General features: G+C 47.1%; 1 protein-coding gene across 15 annotated transcripts in view; it reads right to left on the reverse strand.

The window, feature by feature from the left end:
• TSC1 (TSC complex subunit 1) overlaps nucleotides 1-21,664 on the reverse strand; it is a 49,844-nt gene that overhangs the window by 26,216 nt on the left and 1,964 nt on the right. For 5 of the 15 annotated variants that reach the window (XM_060608246.3, XM_060608249.3, XM_060608263.3 and 2 more), the window contains exons 2-6: nucleotides 13,916-13,978; nucleotides 6,593-6,778; nucleotides 4,661-4,764; nucleotides 3,498-3,650; nucleotides 930-1,074 (exon numbers count right to left, since the gene is read on the reverse strand). In XM_060608246.3, coding sequence (XP_060464229.1) covers nucleotides 930-1,074; nucleotides 3,498-3,650; nucleotides 4,661-4,764; nucleotides 6,593-6,698 — 508 coding nt within the window. In that variant the 5' untranslated portion in view covers nucleotides 6,699-6,778; nucleotides 13,916-13,978. Of the gene's footprint in view, nucleotides 1-929; nucleotides 1,075-3,497; nucleotides 3,651-4,660; nucleotides 4,765-6,592; nucleotides 6,779-9,021; nucleotides 9,278-9,804; nucleotides 9,829-12,249; nucleotides 12,315-13,915; nucleotides 13,979-16,996; nucleotides 18,246-21,664 lie in introns of those variants that run through there. The other 10 variants (XM_060608256.3, XM_060608251.3, XM_060608257.3 and 7 more) reach the window with 7 other exon arrangements.

Genomic DNA, 21,664 nt, shown 5'->3' on the forward strand with positions numbered 1-21,664 from the left:
TCACAGGAGCTCAAATTCTGGCCAAACGAACTGACAGATCCTTTTGCAACCGGTGTGTAGTCTTAGCTATGCAGATCTGTAACTACAGGAGCGAAAAACCTATTATCCAGAAACCAGCCTAAGGAGCCGAGAGCGGGGGAAAGTCAGCACTTGGTTCATCAAGTCTCACGCAGACCCCGCAGAAAACCCAAGGTCCACAGCGTCCGTAAAGCTCCTCCCTAACAGCGGACAGACCACCCCTTTCCGCCCAGGAAGAGCCTACTGAAGAAGCCAGCATCACGCGGGTCCTGCACTTGTTACTCAATTCCCTACAGAAAGCTCCAGCCTCCGGTGTCACGTGGCTTAATGCTTCATGTTCGCAACAGGAGTAGCTGGTGCCGGGCTCGCCAAAAGATCCCAAGTATCACAGGCCCACGGCTTCGGAATCATTTGATAGAGCTGGACTACCTGCCAACATGGGGAAAGAATCCCACCACGCTCAGAACGAGCGCCCCACTCGGGACACACCGCGTTTTCCCTCCTCCTCCTCCGCATACAGGAGAGGGGTTCTCAGAACCGGAGGTTTGCGTTTTGTGACAAGAGACCAGCAGAGGAAGACAAAAAGGTTCCACAAGCTTAGTCCTGTACTGCCACGACATGGATTGAGGGTGTTTTGAAGTTTACCGACAGCTAGGAAGTTTTACATCCTACCAGTTTCCCTGACAACTGATCCTTCTAAGCCAGCAAAATAAGGAAGGTGTCCCACAGTCCTGATTCTTATTCGTGCTGACAGTGGCCGCACCCAACGTACTTCCTCAACTGGTCAGTGACGACCATCCATGCCAGCTAGAAAATTCTACCTGTCCTTCCCTTACAGCTCATGACCTGTTAAATCGGTAAGAAAAGCATCTACCTGGTAGGGAACAACAGGCATGTAAGGACACCTTTACCTGGTTTCTTCAGGCACCACGACGAAAGACGGCCAAAAATATCAAAGAAATCATGAAGGTGCTGTTTCCCCGACTGTGGAATCATTGGTAGCATGGTTATCAACACTAAGACACCTGTTGTGAGGACAATGACATCGGTGTCCACCTGCAGAAGGAAAGGTCGAGCACGAAGAAACACCAGTTAGGCCCAGCATTCGGATCAGCACTATCAACACACAAAGAAGCTGCTCTAAATTCTAAGGGGATCACAAACTAGAGCCCCCCCACCCCCCACCACAGACTCGTTTCCTTATCCTCCAGGTTTGGGGGGAACAATACTGAATCAGACTTGACTGTACTGAGTCTGATGCCCCTAGATAAACCCATCTGGGAGAGGAACTTCAACCTGACCTGAGGACGCCCAAGTCCTCCAGCCTGAGGATGCTGTACTTACAGCACTTGGACAGAAGCACGACAGGCTGCTTTTTAACAGAACAAAGGAACGCTACTGGTTTTGTTCATTTAACCAAATCCAAAAATATTTACTTTTTAACATCAATTTCAAAAACGCTACATATTGTCGAGTAGTTCACTTTTTTAAAAAATTTTTTTAATGTTTATTTATTTTTGCGAGAGACAGAGAGAGACCGAGCACGAGCGGGGAAGGAGCAGAGAGAGAGGGAGACACAGAATCCGAAGCAGGCTCCAGGCTCCGAGCCATCAGCACAGAGCCCGACGCGGGGCTCGAACCCATGAACCATGAGATCATGACCCGAGCCGAAGCCGGACGCTCAACCGACTGAGCCACCCAGGTGCCCCACGTATTTCACTATTGTTTAAAGGATTACAACAGAAATATAATTTAAGAAAAAATTAGCGTTATGCTACCAAGTCTATTTAATCGCTCACCTCCACAGCAGCATTCACAGACCAACAGATAAAAGAAGACACGGTGACCTCTGACCACGTCTTTAGTTAAATAGCAAGTCCTGTAACTTTAGGTCAAATGAAGACACTCGACACAACACCCAACAGATTGAGTCAAGTCAGAATAGCTACCGCTGCTCACCTGACCCCTCACTAACTCAGGGATGTTTGCCAAGTAACTAGAATTCAGATTTAAGAAACGAGACATTGATCAAAAGACTGCCATGCAGGCTAAGACATTCATTATTCCCGTTAAAAAAGGAAATCTACGAGTCTGGAAATAAAGTCTCAAATAGATTTAGTTGTCACATTAAGCACGAAGCCTTTCGTCATGGCGGGTATCGATCTAACACGAAGAACGCAAAATACTGGTAGTTGAATCAAGACTACGTAACCAGTTTCAGTAAAAAGGACTAACCCTAATTTTGTCGAGGAAAATAGTCTAGCAGGGCCTGGCTAACAGTCCAGGAGTAATTTTAAAGTTCACCCATTTGGAAAAGGTAAGTATTTTACAATCTGAACTAAGCTGTGTGCCTCAAAATGGAGTTACAGTCTCACCAGAGTCATTCACTTAAAAAAATTAAGTTTTTAAAATCGTTCCTATTTTTTTCTTAACGTTCAATGCCTGTTTTTACGATACCCTACCAATGTGACTCCTTGGGATCCACCTCTAGGGGTCATGAAAGTTACCCTTGTTGGCAGAGACAAGAATCGATCTGTCGTATCAGATGACCGAGAGGTACTGCCACCCAGAAACAAATACTGCTGGATATTTTCACGTCTCTGTGAGGTACAGGCAGTTAACATTCACCACATTTTCTTATTTTATAGATAGGAAACAAGTCCAGGAATTAGAACAGATTCAGCAAATAGCCTTGAGTATTTCAGCAAGCCACTGTCAAAACGTTTAAAACCTAAAGTTCTATTCAGGTTGTGACTCGCTGTGTAGACAAATTGCACTAAATTTCGTGCAAAAAGGAGAATGCGACTCAGTAGGCCTTCTAGTAACAAAACTGTAATTACAGCTGCAAGTAAAGCACACTCCCAAATGGTTAAAAAGAGCGCTTGGCCATTTTTCTACTCGCTAAATGAGAATTTAGAAATAAGGGCTCCCCCAAAGAGAATCCAGATGCTTAACTGAGGGAAGACCGGACAACGATGGAATCAAAGAGGGCTGGGATTGGGGCGCCTGGGTGGCTCAGTCGGTTGGGCGTCCGACTTCGGCTCAGGTCACGATCTCCCGCTCTGTGAGTTCCAGCCCCGCGTCGGGCTCTGTGCTGACGGCTCGGAGCCTGGAGCCTGCTTCGGATTCTGTGTCTCCCTTTCTCTCTGGCCCTCCCCCGTTCATGCTCTGTCTCTGTCTCAAAAATAAATAAACGTTAAAAAAAAAAAAAATTAAAAAAAAAAAGAGGGCTGGGATAATGTCGTCTCGAACCGACCTGAAGTATTGCCACATTTGCTTGGACAGAAGATACGGGACCGTCACCGGGACGCTCGGAGGACTTACTGAGTACCAACTGTGGATTCCCTTATGTGCCAGGAAAGCCAGACACTAAAAGTTCCTAAACTCTCAACGTCTAGCTCGCTTGCTTTACAGTTACCGAGACTCGCAGAAACGACATTCAGAAAGCCGTTCCGTCCCAACCCTTGCACGCATCGTACCTTGAGACATTTGAGCAAAGAAGGCAAAAGAGGTGCTTGAGACAGCTTGTGCTTCCAGGGCGGCTGCAGCCTGATGACGTGGCCCAGCAACGACAGGGCGGGCAACCGCGAGGCGGCTCTGCCCACACAGTCGTTCATTTTGTCGAGGAGGTGCTGAAAATGTAAAAGAAGAGGGGACGCGCGTCTCAGCCAGGCTGGGAGGCGGGGGGGGGGGGGGGGGGGGGGGGGAGATCCTCACGTGAACATATGGGGGTCACACGAACCGAGGTGGCGACGGTTTACTCCAGCCCCTCAAGACCTCGATCAAACAAAAGATTTTTAAAAACCACACTGGCAAACGAAACACGGTTGTGTTTGGCCTGAGACAAGGCAGTCAGTTGGCAAGTCTAGAAAAAAGGGGAGCAGGCTCCTTCCCGGACCCTCTCGTCAAGTGCAAATGAGCCACTTCCTCCAGTACCCACTGGCCCCAAGCCTGCGGAGGGTCGCTGAAGCTGGGAGGGATCCCGCGGTAGCCACTTATTGCCGCTGGAGCCCCGTCCGCGTGGTTTGGCCCCAAATATAAATCAGGTGGTCGAGAAGTTAAAACTCAGCCCAGAAAAACAGCACAACAAAACAAGACACACTGGAAAGGGCACACGGCGGCAAGGCCTCCGAATCCTAGTGAAGCCACTCGCATTGAGGATCTCAGCCCTTACCAAAGTCCGCAATCATCCGCCACCCACAAAGATAAAACACGGAGGAGCCCTCCAGGCACCCGGTGCTCGGCAAACAGGGCTCGTCAATCAGCCCCGTCCGCCACCTGTACCACAGATTCCCCCACGTTGATTGAGTCTCGAGCCCTACTGCCAGCACGACGGGATCATGGGTACCTCATGGGTCAAAGTGTCAGTGGACAATTACAGCACGGGGACGACAGGCTTTCTTGGAACAGCAACATCTGAGGAAACCTATGAAATATGCTTTCTTTTGTCAGCGTCTCGGGAAACATGGATTCTGCAAATCATTTTCCTGGGTAGTTACAGTGCGGGAATGGGATCATCTGTGTTCTGGAGAAGTCGAGGCGGCAAGCTCTCAGACGGCACAGCGGGTGTGCGCGGAGGCCGAGGCCGTCGTGCTGGTAGAGAAGGGATTCGGCGCTTCCCCCACGACGCCCCAGCGGTTACCTTATCGTGCGGCTCCTGCAGGGCCGTCAGGATGTGCAATACCGGCTGAGAACTGGTTTCCAGGTAATAATCCACTAAGGTGTTTACGAGCATCGGACCACGGTCTGGACAAAGGAAAGGGCGGTTGGAGACAGTTATCTCCTTTAGCGTTCTAAACTTACCTCACGTGGCGCCTGGCACAAAATCCAGAAAATGTTTCCTCATATGCTACCCAAAGTTACACAGGGCATTCTATTTTTGCCCCCTTGGGTTAATTTGGGTTTAACAGGATAATATCAAATTTACCTGCCTAAATATCCATAAAAGCACTGAAATGCTATCTTCTCTTTTTATTGCTTTTGATAATTAAAGATTCGTAGGGGCGCCTGGGTGGCGTAGCAGGTTAAGCGTCAGACTCTTGGTTTCGGCTCAGGTCCTGATCTCACGGTTCGTGAGGTGGAGGCTTGTCGGGCTCTGTGCCGACGGCACGGGGCCTGCTCGGGGTTCTCTCTCCCTCTCTCTCTGCCCCTCTCCCACTCATTCTCTCTCCCTCTCTCTCTCAAAATAAATAAGTAAACCTTTAAAAAATAATAGTAAGATACAACAAAACTGTAATCAATCCACGTCCATTGTTAACAATTCAGGTTACGCGCAAGTACGTAAAAGGAAAGTGCCCTCTGCGACCAGCCTCCCAAACCACTCTTCCGAGAGTTTGGCACACACCCCCTCACAAACCTTTTCCTACTATGCTAATCACACCGTGCACATGCATGCGTTCACGTCCACAGTCACACGGTCCGCGTACGTGTGTGTTTCTCCCACTTAACGCCGTGCGGGCACCCTCCCGTGATGGCACCTCTGACCTACTTCATTTTCCTCACTGACCTCCCGGCGCTCCACTGCCTGGCTCTGCGTGAGAAATTTAACCAGTCATCTACTGAAGGGTACTTGGGTTTTCCAATTTCTCCAAGGCTATAAGGAAATACGGACTCGTTTGGTTTTTTCAATGCTTAGTTGTTTTTGAGAGACAGAGGGACAGAGCCTGAGCAGGGGAGGGGCAGAGAGAGAGGGAGACATAGAATCTGAAGCAGGCTCCGGGCTCCGAGCTGTCAGCACAGAGTCCGACACGGGGCTTGAACCCACGAGCTGCGAGATCGTGACCCGAGCCGAAGTCCAGCGCTTAACCGACTGAGCCATCCAGGCGCCCCTGAAATTCAGACTCTTGTTAAGTGGGACACATGGTACGTGCTTTTCAATTGGTGATGGGGACCCCAAAAAGGCTGAACGCTAGTTTATTCTCCTGCCAACAGTGCCCATTTCATAATCAGCATTTGATTTCTATCAACCTAGCAAGCAAAGAAAGGTACTATTTAAATTCATATTTCTCTGATTAAAGACAGGGAATGTTTGGTTTTTTTTTTGAAGTTTGTTTATTTATTCTGAGAGAGACTGAGACAGCGCAAGCAGGAGAGGAGCAGAGAGAGAGGGAAACAGAATCCCAAGCAGGCTTTGCGCTGCCAACGCAGAGCCCAACTCGGGGCTCAAACCCACAAAACCGTGAGATCATGACCTGGGCCAAAACCAAGAGTCGGACGCTTAACCACCGGAGCCACCCGGGCGTCCCAGGTTATGCACTTTTATGCTAGAAATCACATACGTGATTTCCGGACGAGATGTTCTATCTGGCCCCTAAAAACACTCGGGTGGGTGGAGTAAGGGAGGTGAGGTGAAACAAGACGCTGAAGCTCGTGGGGTCAGTATGTGATTCTTGACAGGCTTGTGTGGATGTGAATATCACCGAAATAGAAAGCTTAAAGCACACAGAGAGTGAATCCACCAATCTGTGCTCTTTCTCAGTGGTTTAAAGACTCTCCTTAGAAGGTGAAACCCCGAGTCAGCAGAGTGTAGTCGCCCCGAGGGCAGAGGGGCCGAAAGGGACACAAAGCCACTTACCAGAATTGAGGTTCTCTTTAAAGACGGCTGTTACGTCATCACGCACGCTCAGCACGGGGGAGTCCAGCATGGAGACGAGCTCCCCGATGTTGGCTTGCTGGGCCATGGTCTTAGGCGGGCGTGCCGTGCCGGGTCCGGAACGCGCACTACAGACTCTGCAGGCTCTTCATGGGCGCCACGACCAGCCTGCGAGGAAGGAAGAATAACAGCGTGACAAAACGGCCCCACCTCCCCCCGCCAAAAAATGACCGCGAGACAGACCGGCACGCGTGTCCAATGCAGCGAAAGTTCGCCCAGAACGCTGCTGATAAAAGCAGCTAGGGTGGGAGATTAATTCTCTCTGACCCATTCGTGAACAGAGTCGTGTGCAACGCAACAACCAGAGAGAGACGGGAAACACTGGTACCTGTCAGAACCATCGGCAGCAACTTAATACCACGACCGAAGCTAAGTTTTTTATTTTCGTTCCTACTTCTGATCCTACCTCGGGTTTCGGCTAAGACGATGCCTATGTTTCAAATCATTGATCAAAAGAGTAGGTGAACGATTTTCGGAAAAAGCACTGAAAACATACCATTTCCCTCTTGACGCTCCCTTCAATGTCTAGAAGTTAGTATAGCTTCTTAGGTCACAGGACCACAGGTTCAACACCTCATTTCAACCAGGGACCGCTTCTCAATTTTTCGTACAAACTCCTCGCCCTAGGGGTCTGTCACACTCGAATGCCACCGGTCACAGGGAAAAGGCCCCGGGCGGGGGGCAAGCGGGTAAACCGTGCACCCTCCGAAGACTCAGTGCCTCCTGGTGCTGGACATGCCGCCTCACCCTTCCGTACAAAAAAGCAGCTCATTCTCCAGGCGTCACTACCCACATTTACCATTGTTCTTTTCTCTCCGCTTGGGTCTCTAAAGGTGTATTTTTAAAAACAAAACCAGTTATCATTTAGGAGACAGCAAGTGCACACCTTTTACAAACATCACTGAATACAGTCCTTGTATTGGTATCACGCAATTGGTTCCTCCGTCCCCATCTTACAGGGAGAGAAACAGCGATCGAGACATTTGCTTGGGGCTGCTAAGCTGGCAAGAAGCAAAACCATGAGAGAACTGAAATTTAAACCCAGATCTGCTTGACGGTAAAGCCCTAAGCCCTTAAATGTGACACGAAGCTAACTTGTGGTTTTGACCCTCACAACAATTCTGCGAGGTCAGCAGATACCCTCTTTTACAAATGACAATATGGATACTCAAGAAGAACAGGTAACTTTGCCAAGGTCACATGGTAAAGCAGAACTCAGATGGCTCAACTCCCAGACCAACGACTGTCTCTGTCCTCTGCCACCACGTTGCCTCCTCCTGGGCCTGTCTTGGAGTGAGCTGGAGTGGCCGCTCCCCAGCGTCACCGTCGACGGAAACCACCCGGGATGCCTATTAGAGATGCAGCCTCCTGGGCCCATTCCAGAACTGAATTTGGGGTTTACGAACCTGCATTTTAATAAGCACGCTGGCAGGAAACACTACGCTAAAGAAAATTTCCACTGAAGAGTTAAGTCCCCCTCCTGTAAGGATGTCAAATTTAAAGTACCAGTGACCCCAGAAACTGGTGAGTACTTCCTATCACCTCTGCTCTCATTTAATTACAACCTGGCAGTAGCCACTGATTTGCCTCTTGGCAAATCAGAAGTTCATGAGCCCAAAAAATCACTTAAAATGTCTACATGCAGGGGCGCCTGGGTGGCTCAGTCGGTTAAACGTCTGACTCTGGATTTCGGCTCAAGTCATGATCAAATGGTTCGTGGGCTCAACCCCCGCGTCGGGCTCTGCGTGGACAGCATGGAGCCTGTTTGCAATTCTGTCTCTCCTTCTCTCTCTGCCCCTCCCCTGCTTGCACATGCGCACTCTCCCTCTCTCTCAAAATAAACAAACAAACATTTTAAAAATGTCTACATGCATTTTCGATAGCTAATCATGATGCAGGAAGTTGCTGGCTCACAGCTATAAATGTAAATCTTATAGGTAAATCACAAAGAAGTCCATTTCAAAGGGCTTACAACTAGTAAGATTTTCTTGTAATAGAGTTCAAGGCTGAAAACAGAAACAAATTTCACCTCGTGAGTGAGATTAAATTGAATTTAAAAGTGAGGAAAATATCAACCTGTCAGGGTTTATTGTCCACTGAGAGAATTGAATGAGAGAACGTACGCACACACTTGGCACAAATAAACACTCCCTGAGTAGTGGCCACGTATTTCAAAAAGAAAACTAGTAAAAATCTTGGGGCCATCATTTTCAAGGTGACTTTTTAACAGCACATTTATCTGGCTCGCCCTCACATTCACTCCTACTCCAGGTAAACCACAAATGAGCCCTCAGATTTAAAAGCATTTTTGTCCCCAAGTTTGGTTCTGTTCCAATAACACTGCGACTTACCTAGTCTCAGTATAGTGAGGCTCTGAGTTTGTATTTTGTATATTCAGAAGACAGTAACGTCAGAGCTGGTCCCCCAAATCCAGGCAGCCCAGAACACAGAGCGCCAGGAGTTCAACTCCAAAGAAAGGTGGCGCTCATCCAGTCAACTTGGCCATACCCAGGGCTGGCCAGCCTGGGCTACCTCGCTTGCTTTTCAGTTTGCAAATGTCATGTTAGGGGTCAAAGTCTTGTCTCTGGAGCCTGTTCCTTCCAGATACTTTACAGAAAGCACAAGTAAGGTTTCATTGTAAAACACATGAGTATATTTTTGGCAATAAGCTTTTCTCTTTGGTTCTAACATTCTTTCAACCATATTTTTTTAATTCCCCAGAAAAAATATAAGTCTTGGGTTTCATGGGAGGTTCTTCATTTAAGTGTCCCAAGTTCAAGGATTCTGACGTTCAAAAAAGCCCTCCCAAGAGTTTGTTTAATCACGAGCTTTTGAAATCAGTCCCGTGATTAGCGTATCTCTTTTAAAACTCATTCAGATATTTCTCGAGGGGCTAAGTGCAGGGTGCTGAGTAGGAAAGACAGACTTAGCACATGCAACGGAGAATTAAATGCGGGAGAAGGAAGTGGACGGGGTTCAGTGTGTGCACAGGGTGGGGAAGGGGCCAGCTCAGCCTGTAAGCAGTAGGGGCGGGTGAGGCCCACACGTGTGAGACACACTTTCCAGTCTGGGGAAGATGGACCGGAAAAGTCACCCGAAGGTTAACGCCACAGGCACCGGAAGCATCAACTTACAGCTGTGAAAGTCTCTCTTCCAATCTGGGAATAGCCGAGTACAAAAAAACAGGAGTCACGAGAAGCTGAAAGTCAAGACCTAGGTTAATACGTTTCTGTAGCCTACATGCCAAAGCGGTGTTCCACTTAGTCGGTGTGATCATCACTGGCCGCGTGCCACAGCACAGTGCTACACACAATGCTACTCGCGTTAGGGAGCGATGACTTTCAACAGCCACTCCCCATGCCAAAACCTGTCACTCTGTCAGTCTTCTGGACCTCAGGAATACGCACGGCCATCGGTCTGAAGCCAACATCAAGGTGACATCCTCGACTCCTCCACTGGCTCTCGTCCTCCCCTCGGATCTGTCAGCAAACCCACGATTTTGCTGTCCCTTCGTGGCTCCCGTCCAAGCCCCATCACCCTCCGTGCTACTCCTCCCGCCTATATTCCTGCTCCCCTTCCAATGCAGCTGCCCCCAAACAACCACAGAAGACTCTGAGATGGGGAAATCCGAATCCATCACCTGTTTAGGTCCATGCAATGGCTTCCCGTGGAGACAAGAAGAGCCGAACCCACGAGTGGCAGGACGGCTCCCCGTGCTCCGGCCGGCTGCGAGCCCTCAGCCGCCGCCTGCCTCCTCTTGCTCCACTCTGCCTCGGCATTTCTCTGCTCTGGTCCCCGTCTCCCAAAACCCAGGAAAACTGGTGCTCCTGCCGGTGCCCCTATCCCTGGGATGCTCCTCCCCCAGATCCTTGCATGGCTGACTGTCACTGAGGTCTCTACTCAAAATGTCACCATCTCAGAGAGGTCTCCCCTGAGCACCCAACCGAAAGCAACAGGGGGGTTGTCAGTGACCGCCCTTGACTCCACCAAGCTTAAACTTTACAACCGGTCATCAGATTCGGTCACACAGGGTACTTAGTACGATCTCAACTCGCGTGGAAGATAGGGAGTCACCCAAGTTTAACTTTAGTCTCTATATTTGGCCAATATCTGGCTTTGGCCTTGGTCTTTGGAACCTCTGAAACTTGAACTGCCTACTTCAGCAGCATTTCTGGCATCCCTGACTGTGTGTGATCAACAGCTACGTGTTCATGTCGTAACCGTTATATCTAATCTACACGATGTCTATAATGTGGACAAGGCGTGCACTTAGAATTACTGTTAGAAATCTGAATATTCACTCTTAAATAAAGGTAAAACACTCTAGCTGTAACATCCAAGCTCAGCGTTTTACAGTTTCATTACAAACGTATATTTATTATAAAAATAAAAGCTTTAGTTGATGAACATGGCTTTTTTTTTGAAGATTTTTTTTTAATGTTTATTTCTGAGACAGAGAGAGACAGAGCATGAGTGGGGGAGGGGCGGGGGGGGGGCACACAGAATCTGAAGAAGGCTCCAGGCTCTGAGCTATCAGCACAGAGCCCGACGCGGGGCTCAAACTCACAGACTGCGAGATCATGACCTGAGCCGAAGCCGGACGCTCAACCGACTGAGCCACCCAGGCGCCCCTGAAGATTTTTTTAAAATGTTTACTTACTTTTGAGAGAGCACAAGCAGGGGAGGGGCAGAGAGAAAGGGACAAAAGATCCGAAAGGGGCTCTGAGCTGACAGGCTGACAGCAGCAAACCCAATGTGGGGCTTGAACTCACTAACTGTGAGATCACGGCCTGAGCTAAAGCCGAATGCTCAACCGACTGAGCCACCCAGGCACCCCTGAACGTGACTTTTATGTTCAAAAACAATCAAGAACTGGGGCGCCTGGGTGGCTCAGTCGGTTGGGCGTCCGACTTCAGCTCAGGTCACGATCTCGCGGTTTGCGAGTTCGAGCCCCGCGTCGGGCTCTGGGCTGATGGCTCGGAGCCTGGAGCCTGCTTCCGATTCTGCGTCTCCCTCTCTCTCTGCCCCTCCCCCGTTCATGCTGTGTTTCTCTCTGTCTCAAAAATAAATAAACGTTAAAAAAAAAAAAAATTAAAAAAAAAAAAACAATCAAGAACTTTCAAATGGTTAAATATGTTAACTAATAATACGAATATTAAGGAGATAGATTACATAGATAACTTTACAAATAACAGCAATTATTCTTTGAGCCAAATGTTTATAAAATTTTTAATAATAGATGGTTAAACAGAAATTAAATTGCATTTTAATTCTACATTTTATAGAATTGTCTTATAGCACTTATTACAAACAAAATAAGCTTTTAAAGCTGCATTTAATTTATAGTCTTAATTAGTAGTCTTTCAAGGAAAGTAATATTTGGGAATACTTCACATCTTGCAAGGATGAATGAAAAATGTCAACCTGTCACCTCAGTTGTAAGACATGAAAAAATCCAAAAATCACAGACAACAACATCCCTGAGAAATCATCTTCAAGCCAAAGATAAAGACTATAAATAGTATAAAGAAAACAGTGTTAAGAAGAAACTGAAATCCCCTAGCACATTTTATACTCACTAATCAAATTTCAAAGCGGACTTTACAAAAGTGCTTTAGGAAGACAAGGGCTTGTGGTTCTGTGTCTACGAAGGCCAAAAGATAAACGAAAAAGCGTGTCAAGATGGTGGCTACAGATTGCCAACGATTTTTAGTAGCTGAAGACAAAGGATCTGGGAGGCTTGCCCAAGCTGTGATCCCAACATACAGGTTCCTCCTAGAAAACAATCTTCCGCAAACTTTCCTGAACTACGTTCCGCTTTGTCCAAAAAGGTTCGTGATGGGCTGACGGTAGTGGCTGAATGCGGCGTCCCGCATGCAACGCGGCGACCGCAGTAGCAATCTAACTGCAGCTCCCGAGGAAGTCATCTTCCTACACGAGAACTCCAAACTTTACAAACCTAGCTACTAAAATGTCACGCAACCGCAATACTAAATTTGCGACTTATGATGCGTGTTACTCAGCTTGGGCCCCAATCATATGAACACCACCGCTTGACAATGGGTTCGAATTCATATTCCGCGGACTTGTGAAGAAGGGCGAGTGTGAAGAACACGCAAAAACACTGAGAATGAAGTCACACTCCGAAAGCTCCCCCTACTTGTGAGAGAAGGACGCTTCCCCCCTGTCGTTGGTCCACAATCTGTACGAAATTCCTCTTTGTGAACAGACATCAGTCTTGAAGGCAAGAAATCCCCACTTTATTTCACAATTCCTGTGATGTAAGGTGAGGCGGACGATGACAGGACATAGTAATTGGCAACAAGTGAGCCATCAAGCGAACCCCATCAGCTACACACAGAGAGAGACAGCAACAAACACCTCCCCATCTTCCCCACATCTTCGCACAGACGCACACAGTGCTGTTGTACTGGGCGCTCTTGCTTGTAAACTCAAAATTACAGCTCAGTGATACAAGTAACGTCACTAAGACCAAATTCGCATCCGCAAAAGTGCCAAAGCCTCACTATTTATGAAGAGTATATTCTAGGACTTTGAAAATCCTCCAGTCCTAGAGACCACCACGTCCTATAGTTCATCTCCGAACACTAACTAAGACGATTAATAAGTAAAGCCATGTGAAGACGTAAATGCTAATTCACCAGTTCGGGGGTTCTCAGCGCAGGATGTACATTAGAATCACCTGGACAGTTCACAAAATCCGGATGCCCAGGCCCCACTCCAGAGCAGGTGAAGGGGTGGGGTCGAGAGACCACGTGGGTTGAGAACCTCTGCGTTAGTCAAATGACTCGCCCCAACACAAGGGCTTCAGTTTAATCAATTTAATGTAGTGGTTAAAACCAAGCTTCGCTGCTAAGATGACCTGATCTGAGTCAACAGGTCCCCCGAGTAGCAGCTAAACAACCTTAGGAAAAGCAGATAATATCTCAGAGCCTCGTTCCTCATCTGCAAAATGAGGATACACCAAAAGTGTGGCTGTGAAAAAGAAAATAAGTAACACGCATAAAGCACTTAACACAGTGCCTGGCACTGAATAAGCCATTAATAAACCACGGGTAGTTTGACAAATCATCTCATGCCACAGGAGGACCAGTACCTAGCCAGTAGCGTAACCCAGAACCGTTCAGTCCTGAAGGCAAAGAAACAAGTACACGTCTACACAGTCACGCCGGTGAGCGATTCCCTTCCATCTCCCCCAACCACTGGACTGAGTTGATACCTTACCTGTTCTGGGGACAATTGGTGCTTCGGCTTCCAGTGCTGTCAACCTGGTGTCTTTCATGGTCACTGAAGGGAAAAAACACACATATGTGGACAACAATCTTACAGTGAACTGAAAACCAGATGCAACGAGGGGGAGGTTAGGGCTCATCTGGTCCGAGCTGCTTCCTGCCCTAGCCCTGACAGTTGGCCATCTGGTTTCCACCGGAACGAATATTTACAATCACTGGGCACACGTGGCCCTCTCTCCCTGTCTACATTTCTGAACAGCTGGTTGCTGGAAAATCCTTTATATTGTGCTGAACTTGTAATCTCTGTCTTCTGTTAGCTGTTTATTCGAGCTATAAACAAATGGGCAGGATAGGTTCTAGAATCACACGATTCCAAGTTGCAATCCAAGCTCTGCCAGGTTATCAGCTGGGTCACTCCTGGCTGCTTATCTTAGCTTCCTAACATCTAGCCTTGTTACCTCATCTGGAAAGTGAGAACTGAGGCCTCTACCTCAGGAGGCTGCCTGGGGGGTTACACGGGGTAGAGCCCTGGCACAGCGCGGGGCAGAGTCATCACTCACACGGCCCGGGGACTCAGGCCACAAGAGCAGGAACAGGGCCAGGCACAGAGCACCCAGCGGGCCTACACCTCCTCATCGCCTGCCATGGCCCCCTCCCGCCCTACAGCCCCCCCCCCCCGCCCCGGCCCCCAAGCTAAGCATTCACCCTTAAAATGTCAGCTTATACATCTGCCCCATCAGAGAAGGCTTCCCTCCCCTCCGCTCCCGTGCCCCAGACTAGGTCAGGTCCCCTGTTATATCTGCTCAGCAGCCTATATTTCTTTGTGTCACTTGCACAACCCAATTAAATAAGCGTAATTAGTTACTGAACATGACTCCCTCACTAGAAGAGAAGTTGCATCCAGGGAGGGGCAGGAGCTCAGTCAGTAGCATATCTCTAGCGGCTACCACGGTCTCTGGTATGGTTGACTAAAGGGTAGGACTTAAAATATTTCTTAAATAAATGCACAAGGCTGAATTCTGCCTTCGAAACAGCACAACCTGAACCTCATCCTTCCACGTGAAGCATAAAATACTTGTGAACAGCTATCCTTTTTCTACTTTCTTCCCCTTTTTAACAAAACTTTCTGTCTTGGCAATTATCTCATATTAAATAACCACATAAAATAGGCATATATGTGTGTGCGTATATATTCCAAAGTGGTTTTTTTTTAAAACATTAATTTAGTTTTGAGAGGCAGAGAGAGACAGAGCACAAGCAGGGGAGGGAGAGAGAGAGGGGGAGACACAGACTCTGAAGCAGGCTCCAGGCTCTGAGCCGTCAGCACAGAGCCCGACACGGGGCTCGAACCCGCCAACCGTGAGATCGTGGCCCGAGCCGAAGTCGGACGCTCAACCGACTGAGCCCCCCAGGCGCCCCTATCCCAAAGTGTTTTAAAATGTGGGCCCTTCGGACTAAACGTAGGTACAGTATAATCATGAGCCGGCAGCCCCATGAGGAGCAGGGATTGCCTGTCTGGTCCCCCAGCGGGCACCCCGGGCCTACTGCAGGGTCTGGCAGAGAAGAGGCAAATATACCCTGTTCGGCTCAGCAAAGATTTCACCACCTTCCCCGGTAGCCACTGCAGGGTGGGCAATAGAGCGAGAAAGCTGAGCCGCACACACTGTGCACGACGCCCCGTCAGCGGGCGTGCGAGAGCCCTTTGCTGGACTGTGACGTCAAAGTCGAGCTGGCGGATGGAGCACTCTCTAACAAGTAACAGCTCTTGCCCCAGATGACCGGGTAATCACATTGCCTTGGGGAGCACACCCTAGGCATGAAAATCCAACGGTCCTCGGTGGCACCGGGCAAGCGTGTGCACTTTCAAAAAGGCCAGCCAAATCATTCAGACGGCGAGTGCCTGCCTGGCCACAGTCACTCAGTCAAGTAAAGAACCAGAATTAAAACACAGAAGCCTCTACTATTCCGCAGCTTAAAACCAGCTGTAGTCCAGTGAGTCATACAGACTTCCTCTTACAACTAATCCCGGTTGGACCTTTTACCTGCCTGAAAAGGAGTATCCCAGGAAGGGTGAAATCGGGATACGCACAAGATGAGACCTCGTAGCCTGCCCAGCCAAGATCGCCACCTTAGACAAAGGGACTGGCACGGGAAATCAGAATGTGTTTTGTGCAATGCTCAACATGAAGACTTCTTAAATTCTTTATCACTAGGCCAAAAAACGGCTCATCGTAACAAACTGTCATCAATCTCATGTCGACAAGTCAAAGGCCACCTGCCGTTATTTATATTTTTAACTGCTTATTGACTTATCCATCTATATTTAAATCCTGTCCTATGGAGGTACTGCTAGGTAACATCATCCTCGTCAGGCAAGTGCAATGTGGCCTGTGAACTCCCTGATCGGAGGTGAGGAATGTTGAAGACCCTCTTGAAAGCTGTGGATGGAAACACCTTCAGAGCACAACAGGGTCAAGTCACGTTCTTAATCATCAAGAGCCAAATCAAAAAAGAAACATGCCCCCAGATCTAGATGTTTCCTCTTTCATATCTGACTCAAAAGACGCATTCTCACCTAGAGATGGAACTTCCTACAAGCAGTCTTTTTGAGTGAATCAATGAATCAATGAATGAATGAATGAATGAATAAAGGGTAAGTCTGAGGAAGAAGAGGGCTCTGTGCTTTTAGTATTCTGAGATTAAACAGAAAGAGCTCAGGTCAATTTGTTTCCATAGTTCACCTTAATTTCATTCTTAAGGTGTTTACAGAGAGATGGCTTATATACTTAGGATTACACTCAAACTCCAGCTTAACAGGCACGTACAGCTGCCATCAGCAGAACCCTACACACCTTTTTTCACATCCCTCTGTCCTGGGCAAGGTGCATTACACGCTGTGAGACAGCTAAGAGCTATGCATCCCTTTATGAAATACCTAAAATGCCTTTAGAAAGTATTTTATCTGAAAACATCAGTCGAGTATTCAGACTTCTGGCACACCATGCCAAGGCATCAGGCGTGTGGCCTTCTATCCCACGATGCCTTAGAACTGCAAATCCCATCAAATAGGTACCCGCATAACATACCGCCTGAGACGATTTTATACATGCTTGTCTATGAGGTAAAAATGAAGGCAGGTGTCTCGTCACCATAACTTGCTTCCCATGCTCAAGTCTTTCATCTAAAAAATTCAAAGACAATGCAGATACGGGTTCAGGCACAGACGGACTATTTTACAGGACAGGCAGATCAGAGCCATCACTGCATTATGTTAATAATGAAGATAACAGCAATAACAATACGCTGGTACACCACTGCGTTCAGCGCTGGCTCGGTAACAGTCTCGGGTGATTTCCTCGAGCAATCTTCTACCAAGTGAACAAAGCTGCCTTCAGCACAAATGCATCCAAAAAGGGTAAGATACTAGCTGCCATTCCCTCTTCCCACGACACACAGGAAGGAGGAGAAGGGGTTAGGAGACACCACCCCGCATGTGAGCGTGAAGCACCTGATGGAGAAACCTGCCAAAACGTGTAGTTGTGGCTGACTTCCCCGCCCTCGCAGCTGCACACCCTCTCAAGGTCACATGAACCGGGCCAGGGGAGCTCCAGATTTGCCATTCAGAATTTTTGCCATTAGGGACCTGGAAGGACAACTTGCTGAAGCTTATGCCCCATTTCAAAGGTGAGTCTTGTAGAACTTGCCTGTAGGGATGCAGCTTGGTCTCAGTAAGATAAATCTCTTCTATAAATAATAATGTTTCTTTCAGCCTGAATCAAAATTATTTACCAAGAAAATACACATCAGACAAGTATCATGCATGTTTCAAACAGCCACTCTACCGAGCTTCCCCTAAAAGAAATCTGAGCAAACTGCAAGATTTCTTTAAGTTTCAAGTTCCTAGGACTAAAACAGAAATACCCCAGGAAAATCAAAGGGCACAGGCTTTGACACTTCAGGATAGTGGTTCTCAAATGTGGTCCCAGCAACAGCAGCATCACCTGGGGCTTTGTTAGAAATGCAGACCCCTGGGCCTTGTGCCACACCTCTGAATCAGGAACTGTGAGGGTGGGGTCTTCTGGGGGATTCTGATGCCCTTATTAAAGGTGAGAACCACTGGCCCAGGAAGCAGAAGGATGAAGCCAAAAAACACTAAAAATATAAATTTGGGGGCGCCCGCGTGGCTCAGTTGGTTAAGCGTCCCACTTCGGCTCAGGTCATGATCTTGCAGTCTGTGAGTTCAAGCCCCACGTCAGGTTCTGTGCTGACAGCTCAGAGCCTGGAGCCTGCTTCAGATTCTGTGTCTGTCTGTCTGTCTGTCTGTCTGTCTCTCTCTCTGCCCCTCTCCTGCTCACACACACTCTCTCTCTCAAAAATAAACATTAAAATAAAAACATAAAAATAACCACGTCAGGTTCTGTGCTGCAGCTCAGAGCCTGGAGCCTGCTTCGGATTCTGTGTCCCCCTCTCTCTCCGCCCCACCCCTTCAGAAATGAATGAACACAAAAAAAATTTTTTAATAAATAAAAAAAACATTTAAAAAGCCACAAAAATACACATATATATTTAATATATAATTTTAAAAATAATTTGAGGTTCAAAGGGAAAAAAATACATAGTGCCTAAACCTTGGAAAAAAGCCCAGTGGAATTCTGCCAGGTGCTAAAGGTACCAGCACAGACTGAACTCCAAGCCTGACAAGCACTTAGCAAGTTACATACCTGAGATCTCCACTTCTAATTTTTTTTAATGTGGCATTCAAGTCGAATTCCCTGACAAGTGTAAAGAATCATTCAATAGAAGTTTAACAAGATAATGTACAACCCAAACAGTACACAGGTCCACCTCTGAAAGGCTTGGGCCTTTCCCACCTACTGGTTTAAAAACCAAAAAAAAGTTTTTAATAAAGCCCAAGTCCATTTTTAAGAGGAATAATCTGTCTAGAATAAGCAGCTGGGCTGCAAGCTGGGTCTATAAAGTTCCTGATTGGATCTGTATGAATTGTTTGGTGGTGACAGGACAGGAAGGGATATTTGGTCCAAAGCTTCCAGCAGATTTTCAGAGGGGAACTGAGGCGCCCCAAAAGTTAAGAACCACTAACTTATGAATGAGTTTATGAGATTAGCAGTTCGTGTCATTTATCAAAGCGAAAGATGAAATGTTTGGGCTCCGAAGTCAACCAACAGGGTTCAAATCCCAGTTGAGAAGCTGTGAAAGTGACCTTAGGCCTCAGTTTCCCCATCTTCCTCACCTGTCTCTTAAGACTGTGGGAAGGGTTAACGGGGATCATGCATGTAAAATAGCACCGTGTCAGGCACATGAGTACGCAATAAATACAAACCTGATTATAACAATATTACTACTAAATGAAATGTATTGCTGGGTACATGAAGCTTCAGTCTACCCATGTAACAACTTGTATGTGCAACATTGATAAAACCATTCTATAACTCGAAATGGATACACTTCATGTTTGCTGCTGTGCTCCGTGAACTATTCAAAGTAGCACTGGTCTTAATGCAGACGTTAAGGTCACGGTATCTGTTCTTTCTTATCACCCCCTACTGAGCCTGCCATCACCAACAGAAAGGCAAAACTGTCCCCGGTTACTCAAATAATGCTTCGTGGTCTCTCCTACCATTATCTTTACTTTAGAAAGTGACCTGTGAATTCTAGGCCAGTCACTACCAGGCCTTGTTTCGTATCAAAGCTGGGGTTTTAAGGCACTTTACTCATTAGATGACAATCTGAATTCATTCAACCTTAAAAAGTTTTCTGTTACCTTTTGCTGGTTCCCAGGACAGAACAAAAGTTAGCACTGCACAAGGGACAAGAAGAAACTGGCGGTCCTAAGATAATATATCTTTAATATTATATATATATATATATATATATATATATATATATATATATATATATATTATTCTCCTCCCCAAAACAGAGACATTAGATATTAAATGACTAACTTCTAGTAACTATAGGCTTAAAAAGTAAACCAGAAAAAGGATAATCTCAAACTGCTGATGGCAGACCTCTTTCAGACCAATTTAAATGGCCAAAAATGAGGAGTATTGTCAAGCAAACTAAATTATACTAAACACAGGGGGGGAATCTCAAGTGTGAGTATATGTTAATTATACACACATATATTTTTAAAGCAAAAAGCTACAGGTTTGAATGTTACTGAGTATACTTTGCTTTCATGCTTAAGCTCAGCTCCTTACATGACAAACAAAACTAATATAAATAAAACCAATCTCTCATAGAGAGATTTATAATGTGAAGAATTTACAGGGGGTTACCTCTTAAAGCATCATGCAATACAAAAGAAAGGATACAGAAGTCATCACTCACTGGGTCGGGCTAAGGGTCACCAATGCGCTTAGTTATTTTTAAATTTTTAATGTTTAATTATTTTTGAGAGATACAAAGACAGAGCACAAGTGGGGGAGGAGCAGAGAGAGAGGGAGACACAGAATCCAGAGCAGGCTCCAGGCTCTGAGCTGTCAGTGCAGAGCCCGACGCGGGGCTGGAACTCACGAACCGCGAGATCATGACCTGAGCCGAAGTGGGACGCTTAACCGACTGAGCCACTCAGGCGCCCCAATGTGCTTAGTTATTATAAAGCCGTTAACACTTTGAGTCAATCAACTGAGTCAGAATGTTTAACTGAAGCCCCAGGAGGACTTGAAATCCCAGAAATTCAGACTTAGAAACACTCTAATTCACAAGCCAACTCTCTTACTTCACGGACGAAGAAGCTTAAGCTTAGAGAACTTCGATGGCTTGTTAAAAGTCAAGAGCTATCTGATTTTTAGCAAAGGCCTAAAACAGTTGATGCATCGCTGTACTTGGTTCCTCTGCATCCAAGAGTATACCGTTAATTCCAGGAAAAGCTAGTCCACTGTGGCTTGGAACCTGGAAAAGAACATACCTGTACCCTAACAAATGGTGAAAGAAGGACAGAGCTACGGGATCAAGTCAACTGTAATTCAGAGCCCAAAACTCACCCAGCACTACACACCCACCGAAGGGTAGAAACTATCTTAGGAAATGCCTTTGCAATAAATTATACATCAAAGGAAAAATAGCCAAAATGATACTCGAAGCCACTGGTCCTCAACATCTGGCGTACATCAGAATCACCTACAACTGCCTCCAAAATATATACCCAGGGTATCCTTGGAGAGCAAGCATGGGGGCCCGTGTACTATGGGGCTGGACATCTGCGCATGGAGGTTCTGATGAACACGACTGCTTGAGATCGCTTGTTCCCGGCGATTTTGTGATTCCGTAAACATTACACAGACAGGTATATCTTTGATTTGCCCTGGGAAGACTGTTCAGTTTCGGCCCACAAATGACACCAAGCATGCACAAAACGCATCGGATTACGCCGCAACAGTAGCCGTGTGACATGCCCTCACTCTTAACCCAGGGAGGAAGGGTATGAGCGAGTCACAGGATCCGAGACACTCCAGGTTAGTGAAGCGGGGTACTGAAGGCCTGTAGCCGCCCAAGAGTCTGTCTAACTAGGAATTTAGAAACACACGAAGCCCTCAGGACACGAGGAAACGCACGAAGTGAAGAAAGCTTCCATCATCCACCTTTCCAGGCACCTGATGGAAGAGGGTTTTAGGTAAGATACTAACTTTAGTAAGAGGATATTTTCATTTTACATCGTCTATAAATTGCCCTTAAGTTTACACCAGGTGGTTAGGGGAAGACTTCGCTGCTCCCC

Source organism: Panthera onca, chromosome D4, assembly GCF_046562875.1.
Source record: "Panthera onca isolate mPanOnc1 chromosome D4, mPanOnc1 haplotype 2, whole genome shotgun sequence".
NCBI classification, from domain to species: domain Eukaryota; kingdom Metazoa; phylum Chordata; class Mammalia; order Carnivora; family Felidae; genus Panthera; species Panthera onca.